This window comes from Lepus europaeus, chromosome 16 (genome assembly GCF_033115175.1).
Source record: "Lepus europaeus isolate LE1 chromosome 16, mLepTim1.pri, whole genome shotgun sequence".
Lineage (NCBI taxonomy): Eukaryota > Metazoa > Chordata > Mammalia > Lagomorpha > Leporidae > Lepus > Lepus europaeus.
The window spans coordinates 62,760,733-62,785,409 of NC_084842.1; the positions used below are offsets into that span (position 1 = coordinate 62,760,733).

At 35.1% G+C, this 24,677-nt stretch overlaps 1 protein-coding gene across 1 annotated transcript in view; it reads right to left on the minus strand.

Moving 5' to 3' along the window:
• Positions 1-23,272: 23,272 nt before the first annotated feature.
• LOC133775093 (large ribosomal subunit protein uL4-like) overlaps positions 23,273-24,677 on the minus strand; it is a 64,055-nt gene continuing 62,650 nt past the window's right edge. Inside the window, exon 2 of the mRNA XM_062213169.1 lies at positions 23,273-24,173. Coding sequence (XP_062069153.1) covers positions 23,427-24,173 — 747 coding nt within the window. The 3' untranslated portion in view covers positions 23,273-23,426. The remainder of the gene's footprint in view (positions 24,174-24,677) is intronic.

Sequence of the window (24,677 nt, forward strand, 5' to 3'; positions counted from 1 at the left end):
TGGGACCAGGAGATGGGAACTGAACCCTCTTCCAGTCCTACAGAGAGACTACAAGACATACAGGCAATTTTGCTCTGGCAGATATGAGCCCAGAGTGGTGGAATGCTACTAAGTTTTTCCCTAGGTTCACCACATAGATTCCAGTGAGACTGAGGAAATTAGATGAGTTGTTGCAGTCCTAATGTCGCAGGGCATATTGGGATCATCACCCAGATCTTCCATATGGGAACACACTTTTTATTTGCTGCTGCTGGTGCTAGCTGTCAAAGCTTAGGGGAACCCTTCTGTCTCACAGAGTGAGTGTAGCTTTGGGGGTAATGTCCCAAACTCCCACAGTTGCATCAGTCATTTGCCCCACAAGTTGCCCTGACTCTGGCTCTGATCACTTGTGGTGTCAGTGGAGTATGCATGTGCTGTGTGACTTTTCAAAGTCCAGTCTGGTGCTTTGCAAGGGAGCAGGAGGGGAGAGGGGAGTCAAAGTGGTTTCCCTTCTCTGAGCCTGGCAGTTCCTAACACCTTGGTCAGATCCTCAAGCTAGAGTAAGTCAGTGAGTGACTGTGGAATTCTCTCAGTTAAAGCTGTGGGTAGTGAAGCAGGCAATAATTTTTTCTTACCTTGAGTTGGAAAGATGGTAGTTCCCAGTCAGCAAGCTGGCTGTATTGTGCATTCAGCTGCAGAAGTGTCTCTGTCCTCCTTCCTCTTGTCCCACGGAATTGTCACTGTTTTGTCATTTCTCCAATGAAAATTTCCATCAGTGAGAACACTGGGAACACGGTTCTTTTTTATTCCAAGGCAGCTGAAATTATTACCATGAGTATCTTATCTAGCCATCTTGGACCTCCGAGTTAGATATGATTTTAAACTTGATGATATTTGTAACTCCGTAACACACACAACCATGAAAGGGAAAAGAATGCATTACCATTTACAATGTACCCTGAAGTTTTTGGGAAGATAGCTTTACTTTAGGGCAACATACTGTTCTATGACAAATGCATGCCTTCTTATATGTATATTACAAATGAGACTTTAAGGGAAATCATTATGAATTATTTTCTTATAAAATTCCTTGGAGTACCAATAACAGGTCCACTGATTTCATTTCCTGGTGGATTTCTTTCTGTATACAAGTTTGTGTGCATCTATGTATATTTTGGATGACTAGTTGAATTTTACTTTGCACACATAATTTTAATCATTTGAATACTGTAATTTTTAAAAGATAAAGAAATGTCTTTTGCTTAAAATAAATGATTGATTTTTGCCTGTCATTTTCCTTGTTGCTATGTGGCTTCTCTTGTCTGGCTTCTTAGGAAGTCTAGTATCTGTGCTCTGTGGAATTGATTTGATTACAGTATACTAAGATTCTCTTTTTCTGTATCAGCTTTCTCCTAGTTGTTATGATTGCCGTTTGCAGTGATTTTCCCTCTTCTTTGTGTTCTGCTTTGTATTTCCCCAAGGTAGTGAGTCATTTGGGAAGTGTTGTGTAATTTGTTTTGTTCAGCAGATTTCTTGCCACACATGTACTTTGTGTTTAGCCTCTTTCAACTGTCCTTCCAAATGTTGCTTTCTTCTGGTAATCACTTTCACCTTTCTCAGTTCACTGCATGCTGTATTGGGCTGGGTTCTTTGTTCTAGTTTATTTATTGCAATTCTAAGTACAAAGGAAAGTGCCTGACACATACTATGTATTAAATAAGTATGTGATGAAAGGCAATGAATTAATGTGGGATTCCCCTTCCTTTTTGAATTTTTGATGTTATGTTATTTGAGATGGCTTATTAAGATATTTAGCAATACTTTGGTTAAGATTTTTTAAGTCTTATTTACACTACCTCCCTCTATAGTTTTATACATGCACAGCTTTCTGAGCTTTTGCTGTTAAATCATATGGAAGAAATTTCAATTTTGATTTTAATTTTGAATTAAAGAGTTGAAATAAAATGCTAGTAAAATAAAATAACTTATTATGTAATGTATGAAAAATACTGAATATCTAACATGGTCCTTTGTTCTTTAATTTTGCTGCTTATTACTCTAATGATAGAATTATAGTTCAGTATTTTCATCTATTTTATCTTTCTATACACCTGATTACCTCAACAGAATTGAAAATCTCACAAAGAATGCCACCAAAATAACAGGAAAAAAAGCATCTTTCGCTGAAAAGGGTCAGTAGGGGCAGGCTTTTTGTGTCATTCTTAACCCAGTGCTTTGAGATCCTGAATCCCATATTAGAGTGCCTGGGGTAGAGTTTTGGCTGTGCCTCCATTTCCAGGTTGCCACTTATGTACATCCTGTGCAGTAGCAGGTGATGGTTCAAGTTCTTGACTCCCTGTCATCCATGTAGATTAACAAGATGGAGTTCTGGGCTGCTGGCTTCAGCCTGACCATTTCTGCTCATTGCAGATATTTGAGGAATGAATCAGCAGATTGAAGACTGTTTCTGTCTCCCCTTTTTTCTCTCTCACTATCTTTCAAACAATTAAAAATAAAAATTTTAAAACAATAAATACTACACTTTATCTTAGCCAAAAGGCCGAGTAGTGATTAAAAACAATAATAAAATGATCAAACAAAATTAAAATTTTCTATACATTTATGTAAAGCATAAGTGCAGGAATCCATATAAACAAAATATACATCTTAAAAAGTTAAGATGTATTTATATACATGTATATTCTAAAAAATGAAAGAATCACCCTTATTTTAACATTTCTTGGTGTGTACCAAGAGAAACAATTCTTTTTATTTAGTTTTTAAGTTGAGATATGGAAATCAGCTGTAATCTCTGATTAAATTGCTATATGTATATATATTTAAGTCTAGCCTGGGCTTAATTCTCTATGCTCTTGTATAAAATTTGGTGGTAGCACAATGTTTTTTTAATGTCCTTTCACAATTAATACTGTTTTCACAGGTTAGGTACAAAGAAACTAATAGGATTGACTAAACTATGAACTCATAGGGCTCATACTATGGTGGAGTAAATCAAATGAACAAAAACCAAATAAACTAGAAGTGGAGCAAAACAGCATCCAGGTTCTGGGTGCTCAGTCCATATCTTCCAAGCAGGTGCCATCATCACTGTCTCCCTGGGTCTGAATTAGCAGAAGCTTGAGTCAAGAGTTGTAGGTGGGTATCATCCTCAGATACCTGGATATGAGACTGGTTGTTTTAACCAGAAGGTAAAATGAGCACCCCTGACTTCGTTTTATATAGAGAGGAACATAAACACTTCACCAAGAGACTCAGAAATGATAAAATGAATTTATCAAAGTTGCTGAATACAAAACCAACACACAAAAATCAGTAACATTTGCATATAAATAATGAGAATTTATAAGAAAAATCTCATTCACAACAAGTCCAAGATGCACACCTTGAAATAAATTTAATCAAGGATGTCAAAGACATCTACAATGTAAACTACAAGAAAATAAAGAACTGACAGAATGGGAGAAAATATTTCCAAATTATGCATCTTAAAATTATTGATATCTGGGCTGGTGCCGTGGCTCAATAGGCTAATCCTCCGCCTTGCAGTGCCGGCACACCGGGTTCTAGTCCCGGTTGGGGTGCCAGATTCTATCCCGGTTGCCCCTCTTCCAGGCCAGCTCTCTGCTGTGGCCAGGGAGTGCAGTAGAGGATGGCCCAAGTCCTTGGGCCCTGCACCCGCATGGGAGACCAGGAGAAGCACCTGGCTCCTGGCTTTGGATCAGCGCGGTGCGCCGGCCGCAGTGCGCCTACTGCGGTGGCCATTGGAGGGTGAACCAACGGCAAAAAGGAAGACCTTTCTCTCTGTCTCTCTCTCTCACTGTCCACTCTGCCTGTCAAAAAAAAAAAAAAAAAAAAAAGAAAAAAAAGAAAAAAACTGATATCTGGAATATGTAAGAAAAAATAAAATCCTATAAACAAAAAGTGAAATAAATATTATGTTAAAATGGGTGAAGGCACTAAATTGACTTTTATTAGGAGAAGAAATCCAAATGGCCAACAAATTCATGAATATATGTTCATTAACCATTAAGGAAATGCAATTCAAAACCAGTGCAGTATCATCTTACCCTAGTTAGAAGAGCTGGTATTGAAAAGACACAAAATAATGAACACTAGCAACAATGAAGGGAAAAAGGAATGCTTACACATTGTTGGTAAAATGAAAAATAATATAGTAATTATGATGAACAAATCAAAAAAACTAGAAATAGATCTATCATATGACCCAGCTAGGATATTTTTGGGTATATATCCAAAGGAAATCGAAAAGGCTATAAAAGGCATACTGCACTCCCATACTCTTTGCAAGATACAGAATTAACTTCAAAGACAGAATTGACCATTTGTCTTAGAAACATGGATAATATTAAAAACTTGGCAACAATATTGTCTTTGGAATGGTTGTGGTAAGTACCAATAAGTAGCTACCAGAGAATGCTGGTGATACACTATGTTCATATTATCAGGTTTCATTTGATACAAACACCTTGTGGGTAGAGGCTGTATCTAATAGTTCTTACGTATCTCCTAGCACTAATTCTAATTAGAAACTTTGGTGAGATTTAGAATAACATGTCTATAGAGAAGAATATAAGAAAGAGTTAGATACTTGGCTGTTTAATTATACTTTGATAATTTTAATAGATTAATTATATCTTTATGAATTTATTTTTTTCTAAATGGAGTTATATTTAGGAATGCATTACACAAATATCACAACATATGGACAACATTAATATTAATCATTCTGTCATTAGCCTGTTTATTATGTGTCATATCATAGAAATATATCCAGTCATGAGGAGGATATCATTCAGGGAGGCTAATTAGCCTGTGGTTAGTGCTGTTTTTACAAGCTTTCCACTCACTTCTCCAGGAAAACACCAGAGAAAACCAAACCAAACCAAACTGTCCAGAATTTAGCAGAGATAAAGGATTTCTGGCATGTTATGGTGAGGTTCAACACAAGTCTCTTGTATCAGGGAAGAGATATAGTGCTGCAAAGGAAATCCCATGTAGAAACTCATCTAGTTTGTACAAAAACAACAAGAGATCTGATATTACAGCAAAGCATGGAGTTTGGAGCCATATCATTGAGTCAGATGACTGACAGAACTAAAAATTTTCATGTTGTTCCAATAGGTCTCACCAATTATAGTTTAGCATCTCATAAAAATATCTAAATTGTGTATAAGCCCTGGGAAATTGAGCTAGTTTTAGGTAATGTGTAAACAGTGTCATCAGAGGTAGCATTAAAGATGGTGGACAAAGGGTTGAATTTTATTAATATTGACAGTTTAGAGTACATTTGCAAATTTAAGAGGAAAAAGGAATGAAATCATTCTAGCTAGTTGAAATTTCTAGCAGCAATTACTAACTTAGGTATTGACACTAAAAAATTAAGCTATTTGGAACAAAGCAGTTCTCTCTGTCCTCAATTTCCACATTCAGAAAATAAAACTAGATAATCTATAATATTTTTACTCCATATTTTTAGCTCAAAAGTCTTTTTTGAAGATGATGGTTTTGTGAAGTGTAAGAAGTAACTTAAGTAACAGGCAAGGAATTACGACCAAAATGTTTGGGAGGAAAACATGAAATAAATAACTCAAGACTCCTTTATCCCTTAGGAGTAAGTCTTCTGAGAAGATTTCTGCACTTCCATTAGCTCTTGACCATTGTTAAGCTTAGCAGGACAAGCTTAGGCTTTGTGGCTAGCCTTAAAATTGTACATTTGTCATTGTCTTAGTGACTATGTCATATTCATAGGCCAGAAAGCTTCACTTACAAAACAACTTTATTAACAAAGAAAGCAATGCATTTAACTCTATTTATCTAATTTCTGGAACTATCTTCAACTATTTCAACATCAATCAGGGAAAAGGGATATTACTTAGTAGCAGCCCAGCTAAGGTGTGCCTTCACCTTCCTTGATGGAAGAGCTTGTAAAGTAAACTCTTGGAATGTCAACAGCTTCAGTGAGTCCACGGGGCTCTCAAGTATAACTGAAAAGCTCTGTGTGTTCTGTTTCAAAGAATAAAACAGATAATTAATCCTGGCATAGCTATCTCTTAATCCCCAGAAGTTAGCTCTCTTTTAGACCACCAACATGCAACAAAATCTAAGCAGTGGAGAAATGACAACTAGAAGATGTTTTGTGGTTGGTCTTGATTATAGCTCTCCTATCTATAATGTCTTTCTATATCTAGTATTAATAAAGTTCAATTTCTGCTTCATTGCAATGACCCAAGGAATTTTAATATACCCATCCTGAGTATGTGTATATTCAAAGTGGCAGTTTGAAATAATAGTTCTTTTTGTAGAGGGGGCAGGGATGTTTATAACCTAGTTTAGGATATGTCAAAACAGGTTTCCCTAATGATAATGAATGTGAATCAAGACGTAAGTAAGAAAGCAAAAATTCAGTAGCTGCTTTTCCAGGAGAAAACCAAGACGACAAGGTGTGGTGTGGTCAAGGGACATAGAGAAATCTACAATAATTAGGACAAGAGTAATACAGGAATCATTGCAAAAGATGAGTCTTGAGAGGTTAAGGGCTGGCTAATCATGTTGAGGATGGCAGGTGTAGTTGCTGGTTACAAATGTGTGAGAAATCACTATTTTGGAAGAAAACAGTTAATCGATAAGCCATTCTGTACACATTTTAAAGGACAGATATAATTTCTGAAAGTACTGATACCCTTGATTTGTAGCATTCTGTAATTTTAAGTAAGCTCTTTGTCTAGATTGATAGCATATCCTCATCTATAAAACACTGATCTGTGACAGACTTCTAATCTTTAAATAATGAATTTTAGTGACCCATGAATCCAATACAAAAAATGCTATAGCAGTGCAACACAGTACAGTATTATGATCTAGCTTAAAATATTCAGTACAATGATGCCTTTAAAATGTTCTTAGGAATTAGGTTGATTATACATGAGCATTTGCTGAGTGAGTCCAAGAATGTAAATGATTGCTTGGGTGGCTAACTCCAGGTTGAATTATTTTAGAAAGAATAGAACAGAGGAGAGTGATAAAAAGTTTAAAAACTGCCAACCTGTATAGGCAGCTGTCATTTCAGTTTACATTCTTGCAATAATGGGGATTTGAACTGAATTCTGCTGCATTAACTTTTCAAGCTTATTTAAAATATTTCCCGAGTTTCTCCACCATTCCAAATACCCTGTAGGAATCAGGAGTTGCCACCTGTCACCTTTATATTTCCAGTCAGGAAGGAACTGCAGAAAAACGTAGTACTTCATCACAAATATTTTAATTACCTTCCCTTTGACAATTATTTTATTGTTCAAAGAAGACAAAAAGAACCAGATTCTGTTTTTTAATATACAAATTCATGTATTTTGTACTGTTGCATGGGTATCTTTGAAATCAACTCAGACCCTTGCTGCAAACAAGGTTTCATCATTTCGTTCTTGAGTCCTATGATGAATATACAGCCAACATCATCGTCAGACTTGGTTCCTCACTACTCAGCATGCTCTGTGAATGGAAACAAAGTTTTACAGTATACTCTGTGTGAACGTGAGTTATGGTACATCCTTCTGCATTAGCATGTTGTTTTAATTTTTGAGTCTTAGAATCAACATGTAAATGTCTCAAAGCCTTTTCTTGAACCAGTACTTTCTATCTTCCATTTTATTACTTTTTCCCCAGAAATAAATCTTTGTGCTAAGATAGTATTGGCACAGTGTGTGAAACATTATTTTACAGCTAACTTCAGCAGAAAGATATCACTGACAATTACTCATGTAATTGAATACATATTATTAATTTCCTCAGTAGCATCTTTAGCAAGGACTTGCATCTTGAGTATCTTGATTGTCTTCACTGAGTACTAATATACATAATAATTGATGGCTCAAATAGCATCTTCAAATAACTACTCTCCAGCTCTGTTTTCTAAGACTGAGTCTAAAATGACTTTGTCAATCAAAAGCCTCTCTAGAACTGTATTTGGTAGACACCATAAACAAGAGTGTCAAATTGTTAAGTAAACAACAGGAGTCACTGTGTACTTACATCTCATGTGGGATCTGTCCTTAATGTGTTGTCTAATGTGAAGTGATGCTATAATTAGTTCTAAAACAGTATTTTTACACTTTGTGTTTCTGTGTGGGTGCAAACTGATGAAATCTTTACTTACTATATACTGAATGGATCTTCTGTATATAAAGATAATTGGGAGAGGGAGCAGGGGAGGGGAGGGTTGCGGGTGGGAGGGGAGTTATGGGAGGGGGAAGCCATTGTAATCCATAAGCTGTACATTGGAAATTTATATTCATTAAATAAAAGTTAAAAAAATAAATAAAATTAAAAAAAGAAAATACAAAAAACTTGGTGTTAAATTGGAAATTGCATAGAAAATTAATTATTTTTTTAAAAATATGTAGGATCTCTGTCCTTAATGTGCTGTACACTGTTATTTCATGCTATAACTAGTACTCCAACAGTATTTTTTCACTTTGTGTTGCTATGTGGGGGCAAACTGTTGAAATCTTTACTTAATATATACTAAACTGATCTTCTGTATATAAAGAGAATTGAAAATGAATCTTGATGTGAATGGAAGGGGAGAGGGAGTGGAAAAGGGGAGGGTTGTGGGTGGGAGGGAAGTTATGGCGGGGGAAGCCATTGTAATCCATAAGCTGTACTTTGGAAATTTATATTCATTAAATAAAAGTTAAAAAAATGTGTATATGAATTAAATAAAATTTGCTCATGTATATTAATAAAAATTTAAAGAAAAAGGAAATTGGTTTCTTTTTCCACTCACACTGTTTCATTTTACTGATATTTTAAAATTATCTATGAATATGTCACAAATAATTATATTTGTACATTCATTATGAGTAATTTACTATTTTTTTGGGAATTTGCATTATGAATCCATCGAGGTTTAGAAAAGAAAACAAGTTTTATGCCTTTTCTGTATCTCCTCGTGACAATCATTATCTATTGACTTATTATTCAGCAAGGCATGGTGGTATATGGTTTCTATAAAATACGGATAGAAGAAATATATGGATTGGGAAAGTCAATATTTTTAGAAGCTTTCAATTATGTTTCCAACCTCATAAGCAGTGTTGAAATGAGACATTGTGGTTTCCTTATATATTTAGAGAAAGGTGAAAATGATGATTAGTGTTGCATTCAGCCCATTTTTAGAGAGAGCAGGCAAAAGTCTTTCCAGAGAGAACAGCTGATTGTGAAAATGTGTTGACACTATAAATAAGTGATTGCCTTCCTCTTCTTACTTGTTTGAAAAATATTTTTCTTAGAAATCTAGCAAAAACACATTAATGTACTACAGATAATAATTAACCATGGTTTAGTTTCTCTAACAGTAATGAAATTCAGATAGTTTACATACCAAAGAAATACTCAGTATGCTATTTGAAGGAAATATTGTTTATTGAAATGTTTTTAAAACAGTAGGGACTATCAACCAAAATGTCCATCATCAGATGAATGGATAAAATATGTGGTAGATACACACAGTGAAATTCTATATAACTATAAAGAGGAATGAAATCTTGTTATTTGCAGCAAAATAGATCAAAGTGGAGGACATGATATTGACTGAAATAAGCCAGACATAGAAAGAAAAATGCCACATGTTCACCCTTATATGTGCAGCTAATTTTTAAAAAAAATACATTTATTTATTTGAAATGAGAAGGAGAGGAAGAGAGAGAGAGGTCTTCCATTGCCGGTTCACTCCCCAGTTGGCCGCAATGGCCGGAGCTGGGCAATCCACAGCCAGGAGCGAGGACCCCCAGGAACTTCTTCAGGGTCTCTCACATAGGTGCTGGGGCTCAATGACTTGGGTCATCCTCTACTGCTTTCCTAGGTCATCGCAGAGAGATGGATTGGAAGTGGAGCAGTCAGGACTCGAACCGGCTCCCATATGGTATGTTGGCACTGAAGGTGGCCACATACTGCTATGTCACAGTGCCGGCCCCCATGCAGCTAAAATTAAAACAAATAAATAAATAAAATGAAAAGAAAAATTCAATAAAAACAATGAATATTGATTTCCAGAGTCTGGGAAGATGGGAAAAATAATGGAAATTTGGATTAAAAATTAGGGGAAGCTGAATTGGTTCATTAAACATGACAAAAGATACTAATATGAGATGTTAATAAGAGAATTGTGGTGAAAGGTATACAGGAATTCTTTGTATTATTACCTCACACTTTTTATTTAGTAGTTTTAAAACTATTCTGACATAATTGTTAAGATCACATTTTTTTTTTTTTAATCTGCCTTACTGGGTTTAAAGGGACATTCTAGATATCCATCAAGATAGTAGAGTACTTCAAAAAATGTAATTCAAATCAGGACTACAGTCTTAAAAGGATCTTCTAGACATTGCCTAAGAGATTTTCAGTATTTATTGTGTGACATTTGTGTATGCAATAGAAGAAAGTAACAGAACATTTGATGGACAAAACATTTATCTTCAAATAAATGACAGAGGAAGCCAGGGGAGGACAAGCAAAAACAGAAAGGCTTGCATAATGCATGAAATATAGAATAGTAATGGATTAGAAGTGAAAGAAAACTTTAGTCCAATATGAAGTTAGGGAAGAAAAATTCACCAGTTTTCAATGGAATCATACACATAGATAATAGGTATATGGTTTAACACATATGGTGTGTTGAAATAAAAATAAATGAAGATATGTGATGGAGAAAGCCTAATATCCAAACTGTCATTTTATGTAAGACTGCATCTGGTTTTGCAATTAAAATATTTTGCAATTAAAATATTTTGCAAATAAAATATACTATGCTAAACTTTAGAGAAAAATAATCCAGTCCACTGTCAATTAATTATGGATTTTCAAATCAGTATAGCATGAAAATATTGGAGTTGAAGGAATGAATTCTGAAATCATATCTTTCAAGAAGTTTTGCTAATAGACCAGTAAGTTATCTGATATATATATATATATAAATAAAAGTATATATACACACATACATACACAAAGATATTTTCACACTGTTATATATATGTATAAATTCTAAAATAATACTCATTTATGTAAAAACAAACTTAAGCTAATACATATACAGATTCTTACAATTTTATCTTAGGATGAAGGTAGATAATAGGATAAATATATAAAGTATATTGCAAATTCACACTTAAGTCCTTTTCAGCTTCTAAGATCAGCAATCTGATCTCACTGCTTAGAGGAATAGTCTAGTAGACGCTGCGTAATGGGAATTGTTCTGTTAAAGGACAGCAGATGGCACTCTGGAACTTTTCCATTTTTTTGGGAGGCAGAGCAGAAATAAGAGATGAAGCACAGTAAAAAACTATTGTTGAGTAAATTCGTCTCTTATTTTGTTTCCTAAGGTCAGTTGACATTATTGTTTAATACACAACACAGGAAATGTCAATCTAATTTGCTTCCTCTTTACAACTATATTAAGTATATGTGTGTGTGTGTGTGAATGCTTCCTTAATAATTCTAGAATAGTTTAAATTTCACTTACTTTATGGAAATAATTTTTATATTATGTGTTTTATAACTGTTTTAAGTATCCTGTAGAAATCTATCAAAATGGACAATAACTAATAATTTCTTACCATACCTGCCCTATTACAATGCTTATAGTTCAACTGGCTTTAGGTTGACTACTTACTGATCCTCAATTTCTTTTTTTTTTTTTTTTTTTTTTTTTGACAGGCAGAGTGGACAGTGAGAGAGAGAGACAGAGAGAAAGGTCTTCCTTTTGCCATTGGTTCACCCTCCAATGGCCGCCGCGGTAGGCGCACTGCGGCCGACGCACCGCGCTGTTCCGATGGCAGGAGCCAGGTGCTTCTCCTGGTCTCCCATGGGGTGCAGGACCCAAGGACTTGGGCCATCCTCCACTGCACTCCCTAGCCACAGCAGAGAGCTGGCCTGGAAGAGGGGCAACCGGGACAGGATCGGTGCCCCAACCTCATTTCATCAGTATATTTCACTTATTATTTCCTTCTTACTCAGTGCAGAGACAAATTAAGACAGTTGACTATACATTCTGACTATTCATTCCATTTCCTTGGCTTATATAATTTAATGTATTTTATATTTTTAAATTTTTCTACAGTGAAGGTGAGATGATTATAAAGTATTTGATTTTCAAGTCTATTTTGATAGCACTCCAAGATACGGTATTTTTTAAATGATATGAAAAGATCTCTATAAAAAGCATATATTTTCTCTGTTCTGATTCCTCTACACTATTTTTCTATAATTTTATAGCTTCTTTTGATAATTTTTCCAGAAAGAAATTACTAGGGATGTAGTAGTATAAAAATCCATTTGTATTGCTATGTCATGCATTTAAATATTAATATTTAATAACAAACATACATTTCTATGCAAACAACAAATAACATGCAACATTTCCATTTTTCTATAATTCAATTTTCTCTTCATAGTTTTCAAGAATCCATGAAGTTCAGTGTCTCTGGAAGCTACTACACTGACTGTTTTTTTATTACAAGTCTTAACAAAGTTAATGACTCAAATATTATTTTTAACAGAAACTTTTGCAATCATTTTCCTATGATTTGTATGGAAACAACATCATGTGTTGCTTCAGACAATGTAATAAATTTTATGGAATATTTTAAACCATTATTTAAAGTTAAATATTTACAACAGTATTGCCATGATTAAATGTATAATTATAAATTAACCAAGTGAATAAAGGATGACAAATGTGTATAAATTGATATACCATAGAAATCTCAGAACCACCTAATTAAATTTGACTTTTACTTACATTGTCTTAAAAAACACGGGTCATAAACATCTGTAAACCATAAAGAGAAATGATAAATGTTTTTGCTTTCATTTGACATTCTATAAATAAGACTCTATAATGATAGCTTTTTAGCATAAAGGAAAGAAGGCATATGCTTACACGGATGTTTTGGTAGAATTGACTAAAGGTTACATGAGAAATAAGTTAATGGACTGAAGTTTATAGCTGTGTGTATAACTGTCAAATCTTTCTGTAAATTACCTTTCTCTTCTGCTGGCTGGAATGCAAAAATCCAATAAACTGTTAATAAAAATGGAAAGGTCATATGTAAATACCAAAGATCTTGAAAATGAACCAGAAAAGATGATAGTTTGCAGAAAAATATCATTTCATATTCTGTTTCATTGTATTCCAAATGTGATCTGGGTTGCAAAGTATGTTTCCTAGAAAAAAAAAATGCGCAGGAAAAGTTTCTATTAAAAAGAGATTAGTTTCCCATCTGAAAAGAGAAGTTTGAGTACTAATTGGCTGTTGGTTTCTGCAACTTCAGAAGAATTGCAAACAATTAAACGCTTTTATATTTTCTCTGATTAAGCAAACTCTTAATAGGGCCTCATGGAATTATTCCAGAAACACTGAGAGAGCACAATCTGTGTAGGGTGTGTGCATGCAATGGGAGGTTCATTGCTTAGGGCCTTGGAGGCTCATCTTCTATCTGTAGCCAGACACTTCACACTCCTGCGTTTTCTGGTCTAATCTCAAACTTGCAAAGAATTAGGGGCTGTAAGAACTGGAGCAGCAGAAAACACTCTTTTCTGCCCTATTCCATTTATCCAAAGACAGAATAGTTCTTTTAAAGCCTTTTTGAAAGTTGTGCTCTCATAAAGGGAATGCATTAAGGCCTAGAGTGAACCTGAGTTTAAACACATGCTGCTTTTGATGAAGCCATGCATGGTGCCCCTTGATCTTCTAGGTCTGTATTTTAAGAGCTGTTCTGGTGCCTGAAAAGAGTGGTTGGCAGAGGGCAAAGCATGGGCTTGGTTCCGGAATAGGTCCTTGAAAGTACAAAGTCCTTCCCTTTTTTTAAGCCATATTTTATTTTAGCAGTATCTACACTCTAACGTGATTAATCAGGATCAACAGAGGAATCAAGTTTTGTCAAGAATATGAAATAAGTAACATTGATTGCTAGTGATGTCTTTTAGCTGAGGGAGTGATTAATCTGCATAAATGAAGCAGATACTCAGTTTTCCTTAAATGCTCTCAATTATTCACCAAAAGAAATGAATGAATGGGTGAAATTATTTAGGCCAATGTTTCATGTTTTCCTTAAATGTTCTAAATTATTCACCAAAAGTGATGAATGGATGGATGAATTTATTTCACTAGAAACATATAACGATTAAGATAACATTTCCAAATCAAGTCTAATGTTCACATTTTGATGTAAATAAATATGCTCTTTTCATTAACTAATAGCTGAGAAATATGCTTGAATAACAGTGAGAAACTCAGGAAGGAGCCAAATGTATATGTAACCATAATAAATAGATCTTCCTTCCTTTTCACAGTCTGATTAATAAAAGCTAACTGTCCAGCTTATAACTAATTAAAGTGTCTGCTCAGTTCAAAAGATAAATAATACTAGCTTGAAAATTCCAAAAACTGGCCTTGAGAAAGCAAGCTGAATTTGCCAAGAAAACTGGTACACCCGGGTCAGCATGGCTGGAGGACTGGATTTATGACTGCAGCATACAGGTAACCACTGTGACTCAAACCAAAGCCTTACTGCTTGGCCAGAAGCCAACATGCCTCTTGCCTTATCTCTAATTCTGATGCCTGCTTTTACCATATCTCCTTTTCAAAGTCCCCCTGTTAACTTGAGTATTGGGAAGAGAGCTTTTTGGATTAGCAAGGTGTTGGGTCATAGATTTAGATCTTTAATACACGTTGAATGGGTTTTTGTGTAAGGTGTAACATAGGGGTCTTGCTTCATACTTCTGCATGGGGAAATCCAGTTTTCTCAGCATCATTTGTTGAATAGACTGTCCTTGCAAGGTCCACTATACTCCCAAGTATTCTCTTGAATTAAACTATTTCCTTGCATCAACTCTTGTGCCTGGTGAATTGACTTTCCAGAGTCACATAGCCCAGGCCTAATATTAACTGGGATCATATATAAAAGTGGGACTTTCAATGTCTAGGAGAGTTCCTTCCAGAATACATTATTCCATATTTAAATAACATTGGCTTAAGGTCAGATTTAAACTAAAAGCTCTTTCAGTTTAAACCTTTCTGATTCCTTGTGATCACTTTTCAATTAGACAATGAAAAACAATTTAGTGAATAAATTTAGTGAATACTTAGCTTAATTGGTTTGCTTCTACTTTTTGACCTCCAGGGCTCCACTTATGTATTCTGTGCAATATGCCTGTACAATTATCTTCCACTTTAGAGTGCACATTTCCCATGATTTTGTACAAAGCTGTCTGGTTCAATCACTGTTAAGTACTCTTTACTCCTTTTTATCCTTTCAGGAGAATAGGGTTCAAGACATTGCTTCTAAATTCTAGCATCAAAAGAAAACTGCTAGTCTGTGTTAATAGGAAATAATAAAACCACATCAGTACATGATGGCATAAAGCAGTTTATTCCTATATATATATACATATATATTTCTATATGTATATATTAAGTTTTTCCTATATATATTAAGTTATTCCTATATATATATATATATATATATATATAGCTAAAATATGAGACAAAATAATTGAACAAAAAGTTGCCAAATAATATTAATTAAATAAACTAATTCCAGATCCAAACTTGGTGAATTAAATACTTGTCAATGTTTGAGTAAATTTTTGTTTATGATTGAATTTATATGTTCTAAATATTTGTTATTTTGTGTAAAAATACAAACAAAAATATTACTGTTTTGAAGGTAAAATCAATTTTATATGAATGTTGGTCTTAATTGTCCAAAGTTTTTATAAGAAAGTAGATTTGATGTTACTGAAGGAAATTTCCTGAGTTTCAAATTTTCTCAGTAGAGTAAGGTACAGGATGATTAATGGCCCCTCATTATATTGAAAAATAGAATTTTCAAAACCTGGTATCTATTACAGCTTTACCATTGAAGGTCATTTTACTTAATTCTCTTTAATGACATTCATTCATTCACACAATTCAATCACTAAAAGGGAAAAACAGAAGAGACATTTCCTCTCCAGAAGGCTTAACTTGGGGGTAGGAAAGGATTAGCACTTTGCTCCTCTTTTATAGATATGTAAACTCAGCAAATACCTCTGTATCTAGAGGAAAAAAATTCAGGAAATGGAGATGTCATTGAACTTTCCCAGACGTGAGTATTTCCATCTGTAGAGTGTAACTTGGGCTAAACTCTAAACTGTCTTTTAAACCTTTTGTTTCATTTTTTAATGATTTGTCCAAGATTATGTAGCTAATGAGCATTAGAAATTGAGATTCATTTCTTAGGATACTGTTCTCATTATTATACTCTGTTTTCTCAAATTCACCCAATCTCCTCTTAAAGTTTAACTGTTCTCATGACTGGTCTCTTCAAACAACCTCATTCTCTGTTTCTCATTAGCTCAGATTAATTTTTTGCACTTTCATAATATTTGGTATTTATATAAAGTTGAATGACTATGTCAATTTATTTGTATACTAATTTTAATATATATTATATGGTTTTACATAGTGTTGCATTTATATACATAGTATAAACTTGGGATTCCTTGTGTATACTTGTCTTTTTTAAATTTAATATTTGGAGACTCATAAAGGTCATGTTATATTATAATTCAGATTCTCCAAGTTCTAGAATAAAACCAAACATGATTTTGTGTCTAAATAGCCCATTCCAATAGTATAAAATGAGGTAAATTGCTTAACATCTCTCCTGTGGAATGAGGTTATAATAATTCCTGCCTCACAGGATATTCTATTAGATGATTTTAAATTAGTGACATTATTAGTATACTAGAGTTTAAAATGTTACTTTTTGTTGACATTATACATTTCTCACCAAGTAGTAAACTACTTCAAGGATTAATACACTAATCCCATTTTGAGTAAATGTCACAATAATTTAAAAATTGTGTTGTAGTAATTCCCACACACTTGCTGTGTTTCTAAGAATATAATGTACTAATAAATTCTTTGAAAATTAAAGATATAAAAATAAAATAATCTTTTAATTCCAATTTTCCACAAATTTTTAAAAAGTATTTTACTTATCCATTTAAGAAGCAAAGAGGCACTCACAGAAAGAAACAAGCCCCATATGCTGGTTCACTTCCTAAAACCTATATAGATCAAGCTGGGGCAGACTGAAGCCAGGATCCAGGAACTGAATCCAGATTTCAAACATGTGTGATAGGAACCCAATTTTGTGAGCCATCACCCTGGTTCTCCAGGGTCTGCATTGTGGGAAAACCTGGATCAGCAGAAAGAGCTGGAGATCAAATCCAGGCTATGGAACAAAGGTGTCTTAACTGCTAGACTGAATACCCATGAAAAGCTTCATAGGTTAAAAAATCAAAATTATAGAAATGAATATTCAGTTATATTTACATTAAAAGAAAAAAATAGTCATGTTGATGTACAGATGTCTTTTTTATCATTCTATGATTATATTTACCTGCCTCTTGGAGTTATGTTCCCAACAACAAAATTCCATATTGATTTTTTTTCTGAAGCTACTCTTCCAAAAATTTGAGCTACATGAACTAAGTCTTTAATTTTATATGCTTTGTAGTAAGGTCACTATTTTGTAATATGCCAATACTGCAAGTATCTCTGAAATTTTAAGTTCTATCCAAACCACCTATTCTTGTTCCTGAGGTCACAGGATTAGAAATAAATTCAAAATACACATTAAAGACAAGGACTTTTTAGACTTTAGCTGCTTTAATATAAAAAAGATTACCAGCAATTTTGGGAAAACATTCTTGGTTTGTGGCTAAAAATAGATTAGCAACACAAAGCCCATGAGTTTCCACCCTCCACCTTCTCTGTGATTTCTTTGCAATGTAGACTGTAAGAGTCATCTCTCCACACTTAATAAATGTGTCTATATCATAAAACCAGTAAAATCCTTCTAATTAATCACTTAGATCAGATCATGGTGGAAAATTAAGATAAATTAGATTGTATAATTTAAAATTAATTGCTGACAATGCAAAAGAAAACAGGGGAGGACACTGTGACTATATTTTTTCTTACTGTTTCATTGAGGCAGAGTAGCATATGCACTCTTTTAATGAGGAACAGAAATATTAGAATAATAAGAGAAATAGAATAAGCATATTCCTTCTTTCAGAGTTAGATCAATAGATTTATTTGCATTGAAAACTAGGGTTGAGGCAAAAATAAACATATTAGTTCTTTTTTTTTTGTTTTATTTATTTTTTTTTAACTTTTTTTTTTTTATTTTTTAATTAAACTTTTATTTAATGAATATAAATTTCCAAAGTATAGCTTATGGGTTACAATGGCTTCCCCCCTCCCATAACTTCCCTCCCGCCCGCTACCCTCCCCTTTCCCGCTCCCTTTCCCCTTCCATTCATGTAAAGATTCATTTTCAATTCTCTTTGTATACAGAAGATCAGTTTAGTATATATTAGGTAAAGATTTCAACTTTTTGCCCATATAGCAACATCAAGTGAAAAAACTACCATTGGATTACTAATTATAGCATTAAATAGCAATGTACAGCACATTAAAGACAGAGATCCTACATAAATTTTTTTTTTCAAATTAATTAATTTTCTATGCCATTTCCATTTTAACACCAGGTTGTTTTTTTTTTTTTTTTTTCATTTCCAATTCTCTTTATATACAGAAGATCACTTCAGTATATAATTAGCAAAGACCTCATCAGTCTGCGCCCACACAGAAACGCAAAGTATAAAAATACCGTTTCAGTACCAGTCATAGCATCACTTGGCTTTAGACGACACATTAGGGACAGATCCCACATGGGGTGTAAGTACACAGTGACTCCTGTTGCATCAAAGAAGGAGGTACCTCCACTTTGACTATGACCCTATCGGAATAAGATCAAAGTCAGCGAACTCTAAAGGCTTCCATAGCCCTGGCAACTCATGACTAGAGCCTAGGGAGATTACTGACGCCATGAACAGGAGTGTCAAATTGTTAAATCAGCAACAGGAGTCACTGTGTACTTACACCCCATGTGGGATCTGTCCCTAATGTGTCGTCTAAAGCCAAGTGATGCTATGACTGGTACTGAAACGGTATTTTTATTTTTTTTTAACTTTTATTTAATGAATATAAATTTCCAAAGTACAGCTTATGGATTACAATGACTCCCCCCCCCATAACTTCCCTCCCATCCGCAACACTCCCCTTTCCCACTCCCTCCATTCACATCAAGATTCATTTTCAATTCTCTTTATATACAGAAGATCAATTTAGTATATATTAAGCAAAGATTTCAACAGTTTGCCCCCACATAGCAACACAGAACGGGACCATCAAAGAAGGAGGTACCTTTCTCTGAAGGGAGGAGAGAACTTCCACTTTGACTATGACCCTATTGGAATAAGATCAAAGTCGGCGAACCCTAAAGGCTTCCATAGCCTTGGCAACATATTAGTTCTATTTAAAAAACTTAGAATCTAGTAGCAAAAAGAATAAAAAATAAAATTGTTCAAACTACCTTCTACAAGCTAATAGTTGTGCCATTTCTAAATATTAAGCTATATTTAGCTGCACTCCTATAGGCACAGCAGTTATTATGGCAACACAAATAGAATGGTTGTGAAAATGTAATCTGTCTCTACATGCTCCCCTAGGCATTCCAGTATCAATCAGGCAAATATTTAACTAAATATTTTGATATTCTAGAGGTGGAAATTATCCCAGTTTTTGTTTTATAAGTCAGGCCCATGGATACATAGCTAGATGGTGATTGTGATGAGAATTATGTAAATATTAAATTTTTTCTTAAATTTATTTTATCCATTTTTTCTGATGCCAACTATTGAAAGCTCAGTAACCAGGGATTATTGTGGCTCAGCTACAAACTGAGGTTTCATCCATGGCACTCACAAGGGAGAACCTATGCAAAAGTCCTTTCATCCTCAGGGCATCAGGTTGATAGAGGATGAACCTTATGTTATAAGAACTACTTACACAAAAGGAGACTTCCATGTAAGCTATAAATATTCTCATATGATCATAAAAGCAATTCAACTAGATGAATAAAAATTTATCAAATTTCTTTACACTCTTGATAATGCTCTATGCTCTTATATTGAAAAATGACAAATGTAATCTGGAAATTTGTTTATACAGTCATTCATATGCAGATATTTGAAGTCAGAAGTGAGTTCATCTGGAGTGTAAGAAGATTGACATAAAGTAAGATTTAGAGTTGATAAAACAGATTATTATACTGTAGCCTGCAAAGTTTGATATCTTCAAATATATCTAATGTTTAGAAATATATATATTGACAAACCACAGAGAGGACCACATTAAGAGCACCCTCACATTTCTTGGGAGTACTCTAAGTAAAGGAGTAAAAGACAATGAGTTCTTGTCAGAAATTACCAGATAATGGAACTGATCTTAATCCTCCCTGTTCTCCAGTAGATACACTTGAAGGCTTTACAAACTATTATCATTGCACATGTAATGCATTTTTCTCTCAATAAATATTCTTATTTCTTTTATAAAGTCAACTGAGTTAGGGTATATGCTGTTTATACTTGGAGTATTCATAATAAAACTACCCAAATAATAGATGGTAGATAGAGCATGTGCCGAACTGTGCATCTCCTCCCTCTCTTACTCCCACTCTTATATTTAACAGAGATCACTTTTCAGTTAAATTTAAACATCTAAGAATAATTGTGTGTTAATTAAATAGTTCAAACAGTAGTATTAAGTAGAATAAAAAAATACTTAAAGGGATAACGTATTAAGTTGTTCCTCCACAGTCAGGACAAGGGCTGATCAAGTCACTGTTTCTCATAGTGTCCATTTCACTTCAACAGTTTTCCTTTTTGGTGCTTGGTTAGTTGTCACTTATCAGGGAGAACATATGATATTTGTCACTTTGGGACTGGCTTAGTTCAGTCAGGATGTTTTCCATATACCTCCATTTTGTTGAAAATGACTGGATTTCATTTTTTTTTCTTTTACTGCTGTATAGTATTCTATAGAGTACATGTCCCATAATTTCTTTATCCAGTCTACTGTTGATGGGCATTTGGGTTGGTTCCAGGTCTTAGCTATTGTGAATTGAGCTGCAATAAACATTGAGGTGCAGACAGCTTTTATTTGCCAATTTAATTTCTTTTGGGTAATTTCCAAGTAGTGGGATGGCTGGGTTGAATGGTAAGGTTATATTCAGGTTTCTGAGGAATCTCCAGACTGACTTCCATAGTGGCTTTACCAGTTTGCATTCCCACCAACAGTGGGTTAGTGTCCCTTTTTCCCCACATCCTCTCCAGCATTTGTTGTTGGTAGATTTCTGAAAGTGAGCCATTCTCACAGGGGTGAGGTGAAACCTCATTGTGGTTTTGATTTGCATTTCCCTGATTGCTAGTGATCTTGAACATTTTTTCATGTGTCTGTTGGCCATTTGGATATCCTCTTTTGAAAAACATCTGTTGAGGTCCTTGGCCCATCTCTCAAGTGGGTTGTTTGTTTTGATGTTGTGGAGTTTCTTGATTTCTTTGTAGATTCTGGTTATTAATCCTTTATCTGTAGCATAGTTTGCAAATATTTTATCCAATTCTGTTGGTTGCCTCTTCACTCTCCTGACTGTTTCTTTTACAGTACAGAAACTTCTCAATTTGATGTAATCCCAGTTGTTAATTTTGGTTTTGACTGCCTGTGCCTCCAGGGTCTTTTCCAAGAAGTCTGTGCCTGTGCCTATATCTTGCAGGGTTTCTCCAATGTTCTCTAATAATTTGATGGTGTCAGGTCATAGATTTAGGTCTTCAACCCATGTTGAATGGATTTTTGTGTAAGGTGTAAGGTAGGGGTCTTGCTTCATGCTTCTGCACGTGGATATCCAGGTTTCCCAGCACCATTTGTTGAATTGTGCGAGGGGATTCCAATTCAATCCTGTCAAGATGACATGTACTAATGCCATCTAACTAGTGAAAGTGATCAGTTTCAGTTCTAATTGACCATAATAATAGGATCAAGAGTCAAAGGGATCACATAAACAAGACTAGTGTCTGCTAATACTAACTGATAGAATTAAAAAGGAGAGAACGATCCAACATGGGAAGTGGGATACACTGAAGACTCATAGAATGGCTGATGTCCTAAACAGCACTCTGGCCTCAGAATCAGCCATTTAGGCATTCAGATCCAGCTAAAAAGCTCATAAGAGTGTTTCAGGAATTGAAAACCAAGACAATCTGGCAAAAAAAAAAAAAAAAAAAAAGAAAAGAAAACCTAAATGAAAGATCTTTGTGAGTGAGATTCCAGCAGAAAGACAGAAAGAACAGGCCATCAAAGAAGGAGGTACCTTTCTCTGAAGGGAGGAGTGAACTTCCACTTTGACTACGACCTCGTCTAAATAAGATTGGAGTTGGCAAACTCAAAAGGCCTCTATAGCCTTGGCATGACAAGAGCCTCCGGTGATTACTGACGCCATAAACAAGAGTGTCAATTATTAAATCAACAACAGGAGTCACTGTGCACTTACTCCCCATGTAGCATCTCTGTCCTTAATGTGTTGTACTATGTGAATTAATGGTATAACTAGTACTCAAACAGTATTTTAAACTGTGTTTCTGTGTGGGTGCAAACTGTTGAAATCTTTACTTAATATATACTAAATTTATCTGTATATAAAGAGAATTGAAAATGAATCTTGATGTGAATGGGATGGGAGAGAGAGCGGGAGATGGGAGGGTTGTGGGTGGGAGGGAAGTTATGGTGGGATACCATTGTAATCCAAAAGCTTTACTTTGTACATTTATATTTATTAAATAAAAGTTAAAAAAATAGATGGTTGAGAGATACACACATACATACATATATGTATACATACATAGATACATGGATATGTAAATACTTAGGTAGATGAAGATAAATATATGTGTATATATATGTATATAAAACAGAAAGAGATTTATTATGAGTTATTTGACTCACATAATTACTGAGACTGTGAAGACCTCTCAACTGCCATCTGCAAGTTGAACATTATAGTTCAAGTGCAAATTTGAAACCTAGAGATCCAGGTGTGCCATAGGTATAAGTCCCATTCTGAATACAAAGGTTTGGAAAATAGAAGGGTTAATGACTGAGGATATGAGAAAATAAGTGCCTTAGTTTAATCAAAGGGCAAATCCATCCCTCCTCTGCTGCTATGTTTAATTTTGTATCAACTTGATTTAGTACATAATGTCTAGAGAGCTGAAAAAACATTATTTCTTGGTGTGTCTTTTTTTTTTTTTTTTTTTTTTTTTTTGTTTTGCACCGTCTCTGACAGGGCCTTTATTCAGATAAAGTGACCTGGGATAAAGTAGCCTTGGTAGTGGGCTTCTGTACTCTGTACTAAGAGTCATACAACCCAGTTTTTCGCACTATTTCTCATAGGGCTTTTTTTTTAGGCAGCAGGCTTCTTGTCTTCCGGGCCGGCCTTCCTGTCGGCGGCCGGCTTCTTGGCAGCAGTGGCCTTTCTCCCCACCACGGGCTTCTTCTTCTGCTTGATGCCCACAGCTCTTGGCTTCTTCACCTTCTTCCCCACCACAGGCTTCTTCTTGGCTGGGGCCTCCTTCGGGTCGGACTTGGCTGCCAGTGCTGCGGCCGCCCTCTCCACACGGAGCTTGTGGTTCCGGGCCTGCCGCAGGATGGTGTTGCGCCGCATGGTCTTCGCGTACGGGTTCAGCTTCAACATGATCCTCAGGTTCTTCAGCGGGTTCTTCTTCAGGACTCGGCGGTGGATCTTCTTGCGTGGTGCTCGGAGCGCTCTCTGGATCTCTGGGCTCTTCAAGATTCTGCTGAGGTCTGTATTGAGCATCTTGTGCATGGGAAGGTTGTAGTTGCTCTTGAGGGACGCGGCTTTACGCCAAGTGCTGTACAAGTCGTCCAGCTTCCGGAAGGCGCTCTCCGTCCAGATGCAGAAGCGCCCCACGTGCCCGCCGGGAGCGAGCTTCAGGATGTTCAGCTTGGTCACGTTGAGCAGAGTGATCCCAGGGATGTTCCGGAAGGCCTTGACGATGCCATTGTCCTCGCTGTAGATGACACAGGGCCCCCTGCGCTGGATCCTCCGGCGGTTTCTCATTTTGCCCTTGCCAGCCCTCATCCGCTGAGAGGCGTACACCTTCTTGATGTCATTCCAGGCCTTGAGTTTCTAGGTGTGTTCCTAGAAAAGGTTAGCACTGCAGTGAGTACAATGAGTGAAGATCACCCTCACCAATGTGGAATAGTATCTTCCAATACACTGAGAGCCCCAATAAAACAAAAAGCAGATAAAGTGTTAATTTTCTCCCTCTGCTGTATGAGCTGGGCATCATTTCATTTTGTCCTTAAACATCTGTGATCTTGGGCATCCAACTTGTAAACAGTTAATGGTGATATTTGTAATTTTTCACAATCATGTAATCCAGGCTCTAACAATACATTTCTTTCTGTCTCTATATATTCTATTGATTCCGTTTTTCTGTTTAATCTTTATACAAATTTTGGTACCTAGAAAAGTTCTAGAGAAACAAAATTTTAAGCATAAGTTTCCTGAATTGTTTCCAAGGATTTTTGGAATTAATTTGTTAATATTATTAGATTTAAAGGCATTAACAACTCCATTTCAAGTAGTAAAGAGACAATGCTAGTCTGGGCATAAACTATTTAGAGAGTT